General features: G+C 35.1%; 1 protein-coding gene across 1 annotated transcript in view; it reads right to left on the bottom strand.

The window, feature by feature from the left end:
• Window positions 1–13,521, bottom strand: part of NDC80 (NDC80 kinetochore complex component) — a 52,957-nt gene that overhangs the window by 38,033 nt on the left and 1,403 nt on the right. The window contains exons 2-6 of the mRNA XM_024758943.1: window positions 12,995–13,104; window positions 11,535–11,612; window positions 8,554–8,677; window positions 8,277–8,449; window positions 7,487–7,589 (exon numbers count right to left, since the gene is read on the bottom strand). Of these exons, the coding sequence (XP_024614711.1) occupies window positions 7,487–7,589; window positions 8,277–8,449; window positions 8,554–8,677; window positions 11,535–11,612; window positions 12,995–13,095 (579 nt within the window). The 5' untranslated portion in view covers window positions 13,096–13,104. The remainder of the gene's footprint in view (window positions 1–7,486; window positions 7,590–8,276; window positions 8,450–8,553; window positions 8,678–11,534; window positions 11,613–12,994; window positions 13,105–13,521) is intronic.

Below are 13,521 nucleotides of genomic sequence, written 5' to 3'. Positions count from 1 at the left end.
CTTAAAGCGATGAAAGGGAAGAAGCTACAACCAAGATTACTCTACATGGCAAGGATCTCATTCAGATTCGATGGAGAAATCAAAAGCTTTAGAGACAAGCAAAAGCTAAGAGAATTCAGCACCATCAAACCAGCTTTACAACAAATGCTAAAGGAATTTCTCTAGGCAGGAAACACAAGAGAAGGGTAAGACTTACAAACACAAATCCAAAACAATTAAGAAAATGGTCATAGGAACATACATATCGATAATTACCTTAAACATGAATGGATTAAATGCTCCAACCAAAAGACACAGGCTTGCTAAATGGATACAAAAACAAGACCCATATATATGTTGTCTACAAGAGACCCACTTCAGATCTAGGGACACACTCAGATGGAAAGTGAGGGGATGGAAAAAGATATTCCATGCATATGGAAATCAAAAGAAAGCTGGAGTAGCAATACTCAAAGCAGTTAAAATAGACTTTAAAATAAAGAATGTTACAAGAGACAAAGAAGGACACTACAAAATGATCAAGGGATCAATCCAAGAAGATACAACAATTATAAATATAAATGCACCCAACATAGGAGCACCTCAATACATAAGGCAACTGCTAACAGCTGTAAAAGAGAAAATCGACAGTAACACAATAATAGTAAGGGACTTTTAAAATCTCACTTACACCAATGGACAGATCATCCAAACAGAAAGTTAATAAGGAAACACAAGCTTTAAACGACACAATGGACCAGACAGATTTAATTGATATTTATAGGACATTCCATCCAAAAACAGCAGATTATACTTTCTTCTCAAGCGTGCACAGAACATTCTCCAGGATAGATCACATCTTGGGTCACAAATCAAACCTCAGTAAACTTGAGAAAACTACCTAGAGACAAATGAAAATGAAAACACGACAATCCAAAACCTATGGGATGCAGCAAAAGCAGTTCTAAGAGGGAAGTTTATAGCTATACAAGCCTACCTCAAGAAAGAAGAAAAATCTCAAATAAACAATCGAAATTTACACCTAAAGGAACTAGAGAAAGAAGAACAAACAAAACCCAAAGTTAGCAGAAGGAAAGAAATTATAAAGATCAGAGCAGAAATAAATGAAATAGAAACAAAGAAAACAATAGCAAAGATCAATAACACTAAAAGCTGGTTCTTTGAGAAGATAAACAAAATTGAAAAACCATTAGCCAAATGCATCAAGAAAAAGAGGGAGAGGACTCAAATCAATACAATTAGAAATGAAAAAGGAGAAGTTACAACAGACACTGCAGAAATACAAAGCATCCTAAGAGACTACAAGAAACTTTACGCCAATAAAATGAACAACCTGGAACAAATGGACAAATTCTTAGAAAGGTATAACCTTCCAAGACTGAACCAGGAAGAAATAGAAAATATGAAGAGACCGATCACAAGTAATGAAATTGAAACTGTGATTAAAAATCTTCCAAAAAACGAAAGTCCCGGACCATATGGCTTCACAAGTGAATTCTACCAAACATTTAGAGAAGAGTTAACATCCATCCTTCTCAAACTCTTCCAAAAACTTGCAGAGGAAGGAACACTCCCAAACTCATTCTATGAGGCCACCATCACCCTGATACCAAAACCAGACAAAGATACTACAAAAAAAGAAAATTACAGACCAATATCACTGATGAATATAGATGCAAAAATCCTCAACAAAATACTAGCAAACAGAATCCAACAACACATTAAAAGGATCATACACCATGATCAAGTGGGATTTATCCCAGGGATGCAAGGATTCTTCAATATATGCAAATAAATCAATGTGATACACCATATTAACAAATTGAAGAATAAAAACTGTATGATCATCTCAATAGATGGAGAAAAAGCTTTGGACAAAATTCAACACCCATTTATAATAATAACTCTACAGAAAGTGGGTATATAGGGAACTTACCTCAACATAATTAAGGCCATATACAACAAACTGACAGCAAACATCATTCTCAATGGTAAAAAAGTGAAAGCATTTCCTCTAAGATCAGCAACAAGACAAGGATGTCCACTCTCACCACTATTATTCAACATAGTTTTGGAAGTCCTAGCCACAGCAATCAGAGAAGAAAGAGAAATAAAAGGAATACAATTGGAAAAGAAAAAGTAAAACTGTCACTGTTTGCAGATGACTTGATACTATATAGAAAGAAGCCTAAAGATGCCACCAGAAAACTAGTAGAGCTTATCAATGAATTTGGTAAAGTTTCAGGATACAAAATTAATGCACAGAAATATCTTGCATTCCTATACACTGATGATGAAAAACCTGAAAGTGAAATCAAGAAAACACTGCCATTTACCACTGCAACAAAGAGAATAAAACACCTAGGAATAAACCTACCTAGGGAGACAAAAGACCTGTATGCAGAAAACTATAAGACACTGATGAAAGAAATTAAAGATGATACCAAGAGATGGAGAGATATACCATGTTCTTGGATTGGAAGAATCAATATTGTGAAAATGACTATACTACCCAAAGCAATCTACAGATTCAGTGCAACCTCTGTCAAATTACCAATGGCATTTTTTACAGAACTAGAACAAAAAATCTTAAAATCTGTATGGAGACACAAAAGACCCCGAATAGCCAAAGCAGTCTTGGGGGAAAAAAACGGAGATGGAGGAATCAGACTCCCTGACTTCAGACTATACTACAAAGCTACAGTAATCAAGACAGTTAGGTACTGGAACAAAAACAGAAATATAGATCAATGGAACAGGATAGAAAGCCCAGAGATAAACCCACGCACCTATGGTCAACTAATCTATGACAAAGGTGGCAAGGATATACAATGGAGAAAAGACAGTCTCTTCAATAAGTGGTGCTGGGAAAATGGGACAGCTACATGTAAAAAAATGAAATTAGAACACTCCCTAATACCATACACAAAAATAAACTCAAAACGGATTAGAGACCTAAATGTAAGACCAGACACTATAAAACTCTTAAAGGAAAACATAGGAAGAACAATCTTTGACATAAACCATAGCAAGATCTTTTTTGATCAACTTCCTAGAGTCATGGAAATAAAAACAAAAATACACACATGGAACCTAATGAAACTTAAAAGCTTTTGCAAAGCAAAGGAAACTAAAAACAAGACGAAAAGACAACTCCCACAATGGTACAAAATATTTGCAAATGAATCAATGGACAAAGGATTAAAATCCAAAATATATAAACAGCTCATGAAACTCAATACTAAAATGAAAAAATGGACAGAAGACCTAAATAGACATTTCTCCAAAAAAGACATACAGATGGCCAAGAAGCACATGAAAAGCTGCTCAACATCACTAATTATTAGAGAAATGCAAATCAAAACTACAATGAGCTATCACCTCACACCAGTTAGAATGGGCATCATCAGAAAATCTACAAACAACAAATGCTGGAGAGGGTGTGGAGAAAAGGGAACCCTCTTGCACTGTTGGTGGGAATGTAAATTGATACAGTCACTAGGGAGAACAGTATGGAGGTTCCTTAAAAACCTAAAAATAGAACTACCGTATGACCCAGCAATCCCACTACTGGGCATATACCCTGAGAAAACGATAATTTAAAAACAGACTTGTACCACAATGTTCATTGCAGAAGTATTTGCAACAGCCAGGACATGAAAGCAACCTAAGTGTCCATCAACAGATGAATGTTTAAAGAAGATGTGGCACATATATACAATGAAATGTTACTCAGCCATAAAAAGAAATGAAATTGAACTATCTGTAGTGAGGTGGATGGACTTAGAGTCTGTCATACAGAGTGACGTAAGTCAGAAAGAGAAAAATACTGTATGCTAACACATATATATGGAATCTAAAAAAAAAAAAAACAGGTTCTGATGAACCTAGGGGCAGGACAGTAATGAAGATGCAGATGTAGGGAATGGACTTGAGGACACGGGGAGGGGGGAAGGGTACGCTGAGACGAAGTGAGAGAGTAGCACTGACATATATACATTACCAAATGTAAAGTAGATAGCTAGTGGGAAGCAGCTGCATAGCACAGGGAGATCAGGTTGGTGCTCTGATACCACCTAGAGGGGTGGGATAGGGAAGGTGGAGGGAGATGCAAGAGGGAGGGCATATGGGGATATATGTATACATATAGCTAATTCACTTTGTTATACAGCAGAAACTAACACACCATTGTAAAGCAATTATATTCCAATCAAGACGTTAAAAACAAAACAAAACAAAGTCCTAGAAGAAAACATAGGCGGTAAGCTCCCTGACAGTGGTCTTGGCAATGATTTTTTGGGATTTGAGACCAAAAGCAAAGGCAACAAAAGCAAAAATAAACACATGGGACTATATCAAACTAAAAGGCTTCTGCAGAGCAAAAAAGTGATCAACAACATGAAAGGGTAACCTACGGAATGGGAAAAAATATTTGCAAAGCATTTATCTGATAAGGTGTCAGTATCCAATATCCATAAAGAAGTAATACAACAATAGCCAAGAAATAATGAAATTTAAAAAATGGGCAAAGGATCTGAGTATACATTTTTACTAAGATATTCAAATGGACAACAGGTACTCAACATCACGAATTATTAGGGAAATGCAAATCAAAACCACAGTGAAAACCTCATGCCTTTGACTATGGCTTACATGGAAAAGAAATAAATGCTGGTAAGAATGTGGAGAAAAGGGACCCCTTGTGCACTGTTAGTGTAGTTGTACATTTGTACAACCACCACAGAAAACACTGGTTTCCATGGAGGTTCCTAAAGAAATTAAAACTAGAACTACCACACGGTGCAACAATTCCACTCTAGGTATGTATCTGAAGGAAACAAAATCACTACGCTGAAGAGATTCCTGTACATATATGTTCACTTCAGCATTATTTACAACATGGAAACAGCCTAAGCATCTATTGACAGATAAATGGATAAAGAAAATGTGGTATATGTGTATATATATACACACATACACATATGTACACACAATGGAATACTATTCAGCCATAAAAAGAAGGAAATCCTGCCATTTGTGACAACATGGATGGACCTTGAGGGCAGTACTCTAAATGAAATAAGTCAGACAGAGAAAGACAAATATTACATGATCTCACTAACAGGTGGAATTTTGAAAAAACAAGCCAACAAAAAGAGATCATATTTGCGGTTACCAGAGGCAGGGGGTTAGGGAGTAGGAGAACTGGATAGAGGTCAAAAGGTACAAACTTATAGCTATAAGATAAATAAGTCCTGGGAATGTAATATACAACATGTGTATACGCCAAACACTACTGTTTGGTATATCTGAAAGTTGCTAAGAGAGTAGATCATAAAAGATCTCATCATGTGGAAAAAAACCATTTTTCTTCCTTTTTCTTTTTGGCATCTATATGAGATATGGATTTTAACTAAAGTTACTGTGGTAATCATTTGGCAATGTAAGTCAAGTCATTACACTGTACACCTTAAATTTACAGTTCTGTATGCCAATTATATCTCAACAAAATTAAAGAAAAAAAAAAAAAACAAGGGGAAAAGATGGGTTATCCAATAAAAGGTATTGAGATATATGAATGAGCCATTTAAAAAATAAAATTGTCTTTTCTTTAATGTTAAAATAAATTGCAGATGGTTTAAGATTTAAACACAATACAAAGAAGCCATAAAAATACTATGGAAAAAAGCGAAAGCACTTTTTAAAAAACATGGGAGTAAAGGAGACCATCCTAAGTGTGGCTAATTACCTAGGATTCTGTTAAGCGGGAAAGAAAGCATAAGAAACCTATGAATGCTCTCTCATTGATTCTTACATTGTTATAGTGTTCAGTTGCACTACCTCAAGCAAATTAAGATAGGAAGGAGAGGATTTCAATCTATGCCTCCAAGTCTATGTAATGGACTTGGAGGCATCTCAAGAGGTCCCTCCCCGATAGAAGCCAAAGCAGGTACTCCATACAGAAGCTCCTGTATCACTGTGGAAATGCTATCTCCCTAAAACATAACAATGACCTAAGCTGCTTAGGCAAACAAGGGTAAGGTGTTCTAATGACAATAGTGGTATTTGGAGGGAAGAGCAGAGAGGTGGTTACCCAATGTCCACGTGTACCACTGAGGAGAGGCAAACTGAACGCATAAAAGTTATATATAAAGTTCAATAAAACTTAAGTTCTGTTAATGGACTATGGTAGTGGATTTCTACTTCTCTCTTGAAAATTGGTGGTGCTGAATGTACCAGTAGATCTCCTGGGTCAAAAGCCATCCCCAGTGTCTGCCTACATTTAGTTATGGGCTTGCTGATGGCCAAGAGAATGTCAGGGGACAGTATTAGTTCTAAGGATTCCAGCACTAAGTAGGACAGGAAACTCAGAAGCTATAGAAGGAAGAGACTGCATTAGACTAGGTAACAATGTACATATTTACATTTGCAACCAATTAAAATACAGCACATAAATCAAAAGGATAATGAGGGAAAAACATTTGCACCATATACATAAGAGCTTATTTACCCAATTCAACTCTTTTTGACATACAAAATGGCGATCTTGCAAATAAGATAAAAAAGTCAAAAGACATGAATATGCAGTTATAATGTGTGAATATTCAAGTTTAAAAACAAAAATTGCAAATACAAAAATATTATCTCTTGCTTGTCATGTTGTCAATTATTAAAAACATCGATAAGCTTAATATGTAAGGAGTTCAAATATAAAGGCTTATAGTAATACTAGAAAGAAATAAATATAAAATAGGCCAAAAAAGCACATATAAGCAAGTTATAAGAAATAGCAATGATAATGATAAATCATTCAAAAACATCATCACTTTAATAATATATTAAAACAAACTACATTTCCACCTCCCAAATGGGTAAGAATTTTAAAACAATAATGCCTATCATGTGGGAAAATGGGTATTCTCAGACATTGTTGAGGACCTTTTAACTGGTGCAATTTTTCTGGAGGGAAATTTGTCAATATGTATCAAAAGTTGAAAATATACACATAATTTGCATAGCAAAAACGCACCTTTAAAACTATATCCTAAGAAATGTTTTAAGTTGTTGCCTCTGAGTTGTGGGATTATGAGTATACCAATTTCTGTGTACGCGTTTCTGTATTTTCCAGAACTTTTGCAATGAATATGGACTTTAAATAAAAAGGGGAAGAAAACCAAATTCATGATATGGGGGAAATTCCTACTGACTTATTTTGCTGTGTTTTTTTTTTTTTTCTGTTTGTTTGTCTGTTTTTGAGCTGTAAAACCTCATGAAAACAAATGATCTCCTTGCCATTGTGATATTTCCTTTCCTCACTTCTGGAATCATATATTAACATTTTGAAGAACTTAAAATAAAAAGTGCTTTGAAAACTGATGCAGATTTTGAGATAATTGGTAAAAGCAAGATTGGGAGAGAAACAGAAATACCCTGAGGTAAAAATAAATCTTTCCTATATATATCATTAAAATGAGAAATCAAATACCTTGATGCAGTCTATTAGCCAAACCAAGGCTGCCACAATGTGAGGCCATGTATGAGGGGCCCCCACTGTATACATGGAGCTTTTCGATAATGCAAAAGGATACCTATGAAAAATCAGAAAACATAAGCCAGTATGTTAATTTTGTAAAAATAATGGCTAAATTAAGCAAGAAGTTACATTAAAAAAAATTCCACATATATACCATCAGTCTCGACTTGTTTAGAAGATACTTGTTGAGATTCTCTCCTTCATCTTCTTACCCTCAAATGGTTTTGTGTATTTTGTTTTATTTCTCTGGAGATTACTTTGTACATATATCCCCTAAGCAGAACTTGATTTACAACCAACATGCTGGACTTCTCTCCTGAAAGATTGTTCCCTCAAATCCAATGTACCCCAAATAAACCACATGTATGTATTTCTCCTCCTCAAATCCACTTCTCCCCGTGTTTATTCTACATAGGCTTTTCTGGACTTTCTTACTCCATTTTCACCAGGCCTTCAATCCTATCTTTTCTGTTTCTATAAAATCTGCAGTAGCTAGCCTATTCTATCTATTCCTCATCACATCAGTAGTTGAGGGCTTTATGATCTATCATCTGTAGTTCAGTAATAATCTCCAAAAGGTTGTTTTTTTTGCCTTTTCAATTTATCTTGCATATGTGGCCCATAGTGACCATCTTAAAATATATTATTTCTCTAACTCAAAATCTTTACACACTTATTGAGTTTCATTCTTTTCTGTGTTCCAACAATCTCTCTAGGCTAATGAGAAATATAACATACAAACCCAAGATCTTTAAAGATTCTTGGAACCTCTTCTTCAAACTTTGTGTCAGGAAGTTCATACGAAGGGCACAGGAAGCCATAAAGAAAAGTGAAGATCTTTAGGAAGTCTTTAACAGAAGGAGCTTGTAGAGATTTCATGGATACACTATATGCATAACCGTTTTCTGAAAGAAACTATAATAATTTTTATGAAACATCAAACATTTTACAATAGGAAAATTATTGATGAATACTTAAGAAAACACTCACAATTTCGAATGGTTAAGATTATAAAATACCTCACAGAGCTGTCGAATACATTGCTGAATGAATGCTTTGTCATTAAGTGGTCTTGGGTCCTTGATTTTTTCAGAAGTGGAAAATATACCAAATTGACTATTCCGGGATCCATGCCCACTAGTTCTGTAAACATATTTTTAAAAAGTCAGTCAAAATTATTTCCTTCTGTGGTCAAGCCTAAATTATTTCAAGGCAATTTTATATTTTAACATCAGCACCAAACATTAAAGTTCAATTCTTTGGTTTTTATTTAACTAAGATTTCTCTTACTCAAAGCAGAGAAAAAAAGAGCAAATAATGAAGATCAAAGTATAAAATGAGGTGGGAAGAAAAGTACACTTCTGGTGCCCTGCATTACTAACACATACATCATCCTCTAAAACTGTGCATTTTGAGTCCACTAGGTCTTCTGTACCAACTGTTCTCCAGGTCTATTCAATAACCCAGATCCTTTCAACAACCTACTTGCCCCTCCATGATTGCTCCTTCATTTCCAACTGCTTTATTTACCATTATTTATTGCAGGAAAATTTGAGATGTTGAAAGATTGTGCTTTTTTTCATAAACGTTATTGTGTCATGCAATATTATGTATCTGATTGTTATTTACCATAAATATATGTTGCTACTTTTTAGTCATTAATAGCTATAGCATATATGCTCCATCTTAAGCCCCTCCTCTCAAAATAAAACATCATTTGTTTAAATCTTTATAATGGTTTCTTTTGCTTCTCTTTGTGGCCCAATTTACCTAACCATTGTAGTTTATTAAATATCCTTGGGACAATACTTTTCCTTTTTGGACAGATGCCACAAAACTGAGTTACAATGAACACTGCTGTAATGTCTGAACTCTGTTCATCAAAACAATTTCTCCCTGCATGTTTACTTGCTGCTTTCAAGTTCTCTCCTGACCAGGATCTAAAAGTTCTTTACCTTGGGCTCTCTGATGCCACTGCTCTGATTAACTAGCTAATTAGCTAATTCTTCCCCTGAGAATTTGCTATTTGAGATACACTTTTCTACATACTGCTATTACTTAATCTTTAATTTTTTTTTTTTACTAGGAAAGAATACACGTATAGACTCAGCTCTTATTCTACACAAAACTGTACTAATAGATAGCTTTCCAAATTATAAAAGAATTTCCCAACCAATCAAAATACTGTATCATTCAACTTGTAGTTTAAGGGAATAGGGTCTAGAAGCAGAGTCTGGTTAAAAATTCTGTCTCTGTTACTAGTTGTATGACCTTGGGTAAACTATTTAACCTCTGTGCTTTAATTTCCTAATGTCTAAAATGAAGACAATAACAGTATCTACACATAGGGCAGTTCTGAGGATTGATTAAAAGAGATATAAAATAGCACTTTTCTGGCTTACAAAAATGCTCAGCAAAAGTTAGATTTTATAATCATTAGCATCAGTATCTCTGACATTCAGCTCTGAGATGAAAGTTACATTACAAAAATGCCTTAAGATTTTTTATCAACTAGAATAAACACCAGAAACAGTTTAACTTGGGTTCATGACAAAGACTTTTCATAAGGTAACAAATATGTCATCTCTAAATATTTTCAAAATATAATTAAATAAACATTTGTTTTAAAACAAAGTTATATTTTGTTTTTGGTGAGATGAACAGTTTCTCTATTTTGGAGTTGGAAATTTCTTTAAAAAATTAACTTTATTGAGGTATAATTGCTTAGAATAACATGCACCTGTTTAAAGCATACAAGTTGATGAGGTTTGACAATATTTACACCTGTGTAATCTCTACCACGATCAAGATATTAAACATTTCCATCATCTCAAATCTTATCCCACTTACCAGTCAATCCTTACCCTACCCCCAGCCTAGGCAACTACTGATCTACTCTAGACAGTGGTTCTCAAAGTGTGCCCTAGGGGATCGAGAAGTCAAAACTATTTTCCCAATAAAATTAAGATTTTTTTCACACCTTTCATTCTTATTCTTTCGTTGAGTGTACAGTGGAGTTTTCCAGAGGTTGGCTACATGACGTCGGATATTATAACAGACTGAATTCCGAGGCAGATATGAGAATTCAGCTATCTTCTATTAAGCCAGACATTAAAGAGATTTGCAAAAATATAAATGTCACTCTTCTTACTGAAATAGTTTTATTTTTAAAAAATTAAAGCATTTTATATTAACATGTAATGGGTTACTGTTATTTTATTTTACTTTTTTTTTTAATATTTACTTATTTAATTAATTTATTTGGCGGCTTCGGGTCTTAGTTGCAGCACGCAGGATCTTTGTTGAAGCATGGGGGATCTTTTGTTGCGACGTGCGGGCTCTTCATTGCAGCATGCAGGCTTCTCTCTAGTTGTGGCGTGCAGGTTTTCTCTTCTCTAGTGGAGGTGTGCGAGCTCAGTGGTTGTGGTGCGTGGGCTTAGATGCCCTGCCGCATGTGGGATCTTAGTTCCCCGACCAGGGATAGAACCCGTGTCCCCTGCATTGGAAGGCGGATTCTTTATCACTGGATCACAAGCGCAGTCCTGGGTTATTGTTATTTTAAACTGAATTAATATGTACTAATTTTTTTTCTCAGTTTTATTTTCTAATATAGTTAATATCAACAGATACAGCCCACAAGATAAAAGCTCTTTGGAGTCCTTAATATTGTAGTAAAAAAAAGTCTTTGGCTAAGATGTTGGACTAGATGATGGTTCCTAATTTTAAAATGCTATGATTCCATAGTATGTGAAAGCTATGTGTAGAATTTTCAATCAAGTATTCACTTGTAACAATGAAATAGTGGTCTAAATGTGCTGATATATCTCAGCATAACCTAAAGCAAATATAACCATTTTAACCATTTAAAACAGAGGAAAACTAGATTATAACCTTCTCTTGAAAGGGACCATGCCATCTAATTTTTTGTACTTTGACAGCATCTAGCTCAATGCATAGCTATAAGAATCCCTTCCATTAGAATTAATAAAAAAATCATTACCTTTTACCAAATACAGAGACTTTTCTTTCAGATGTGGGTTTGTTAATACTCAATTTTCCAAAGGTTGATTTCTCTTTGCTTTAAGAAAAGGAGAAAAACAAACTCTTTAAATAAGTGGAAAAATATTAGTTCAAGAAACTTTTGTAAATACATTGGAACCAACCCCTCTTCCTCATTACTTATAAGAATAATTCAAAATCGTGAAAATTTTTAGCAGCAATCATAGCTATCAAAAATAGGATAGGCTTACAACATAGTATGAGTTTTAACACTAAAATGTTAAGAAAAAAGGAGGAAAAATCCCCATATCTACATTGTAATTTTAATTATCCTAAAATATGTACATTTATGGATAACAACTTCAAAGGAAAAGAAATAACTTAAAAATAGATATTTTCAATCATAGAATGATAGCCACATTTAAAATTTTTTATTTTGAGGCTCACTCTTTATTAGACTGCAGCTACACTTAAGAACATACATTATGTCAATTACAGACCAGAAACACTGACAAAGGCAACCTTTTAGCTTTGAATGCAATTCAAGGCACAAATCTTTTGGAGTAGTAATGTGCAACAGTACAAAACATTTCTCTGATTTCAGAAGAAAAAAATGTATAAATATTTCAAATTTCTAAAAGTAGCAGAGGCTCATACTATGTAAACCCAAGTAACTTAAGAACAGTTAGCAAGTAACTTGTACCTTGGTAATAGAGAAGGAATGATAGCACTCAACATGGTTACAAATAGCCTTCTCTTAATTGTAAGAAATTCATTCATAGGGAAAAATTAGTTTATGATTTTAAGTTCTTTTTTCCCTCTCATTTTATTTTTTATTAAAAAAATTGAAGTCCAGTTGATTTACAATGTTTCAGGTGTATGGCAAAGTGATTGAGATACACACACACACACACACACACACACACACACACACACTTTTTCAGATTCTTTTCAATTACAGATCATTAAAGGATATTGACTATAGTGACAGCAAGTTCTTTGGGGCACCTTTTTTTTCCAGTGAATCCTGAGGAAATAGTTTGGAGAAGTGGTGTTCTGTAGGCTGCTACTAAACTGCAGCTAATTGTCAGGGCAAATAATACCTTTCATTGAGAACTATGCTAGTTGGATACACCTCAGTAAATAGAAGTTACAGCAGAGAACCTGCTCAAACAAGCAGCTCTACAGTAAAGGAGGAAAATAAATGAGTGGAAGAGTGCTGTAAAGGAATTAGCAGTCCCTCAGGGATTGCCTAGCAAAAGACGTGGCTTTGGAGATTTAACTATCAAATGAGATAAAACACAACACCTAGTAACATGCCCATTTTTTGGCCTTCACTCACTCCAAATTAGGTACCACTGAGAACAGATAAGATTCATCACAATATGACTCATACTACATCTTTGTATTAACCTCCCTTACAGATTTCTTTGCCAAAGACAATAAGGCATAGGTACTTACGTTTGAGGGGTATGGAGGCCTGGTTTATTTAAGTCCTGGGATCTTAATTCCTGCATAGAGAGGCGGCCAGCACCACCGGTAGAAAATGAACTGCGTTTCATGTTTATGACCTGCATTCACGAATTTGGTAATGAACAAGTCTTTCCAGACACAGATGGTACATTAAGCAACAACTATTATCTTTACCCTCAAACAGAAGGGCAGCCAAGTTTCACTGTTTTTTCAAGATAATCTTTCCCGGTCTATCTTTGCTTGTTCATGTAAGGTGAAGTCCTAATTTGCAGGGAACATCTATCTATTTAACTCCATTTAAAAATACTCAACACAGGGCTTCCCTGGTGGCGCAGTGGTTGGGAGTCTGCCTGCCGATGCAGGGGACACGGGTTCGTGCCCTGGTCCGGGAGGATCCCGCGTGCCGTGGAGCGGTTGGGCCTGTGAGTCATGGCCGCTGGGCCTGCACGTCCGGAGCCTGTGCTCCGCGTCGGGAGAGGCCACGGCAGTGAGAGGCCCGTGTACCGCAAAAAAAA

Source organism: Neophocaena asiaeorientalis, unplaced genomic scaffold, assembly GCF_003031525.2.
Source record: "Neophocaena asiaeorientalis asiaeorientalis breed wild unplaced genomic scaffold, Neophocaena_asiaeorientalis_V1.1 scaffold669, whole genome shotgun sequence".
NCBI lineage: Eukaryota > Metazoa > Chordata > Mammalia > Artiodactyla > Phocoenidae > Neophocaena > Neophocaena asiaeorientalis.
The sequence above is the reverse complement of the archived record's forward strand: the minus strand, read 5'-3'. Positions and strand labels throughout refer to the sequence as shown.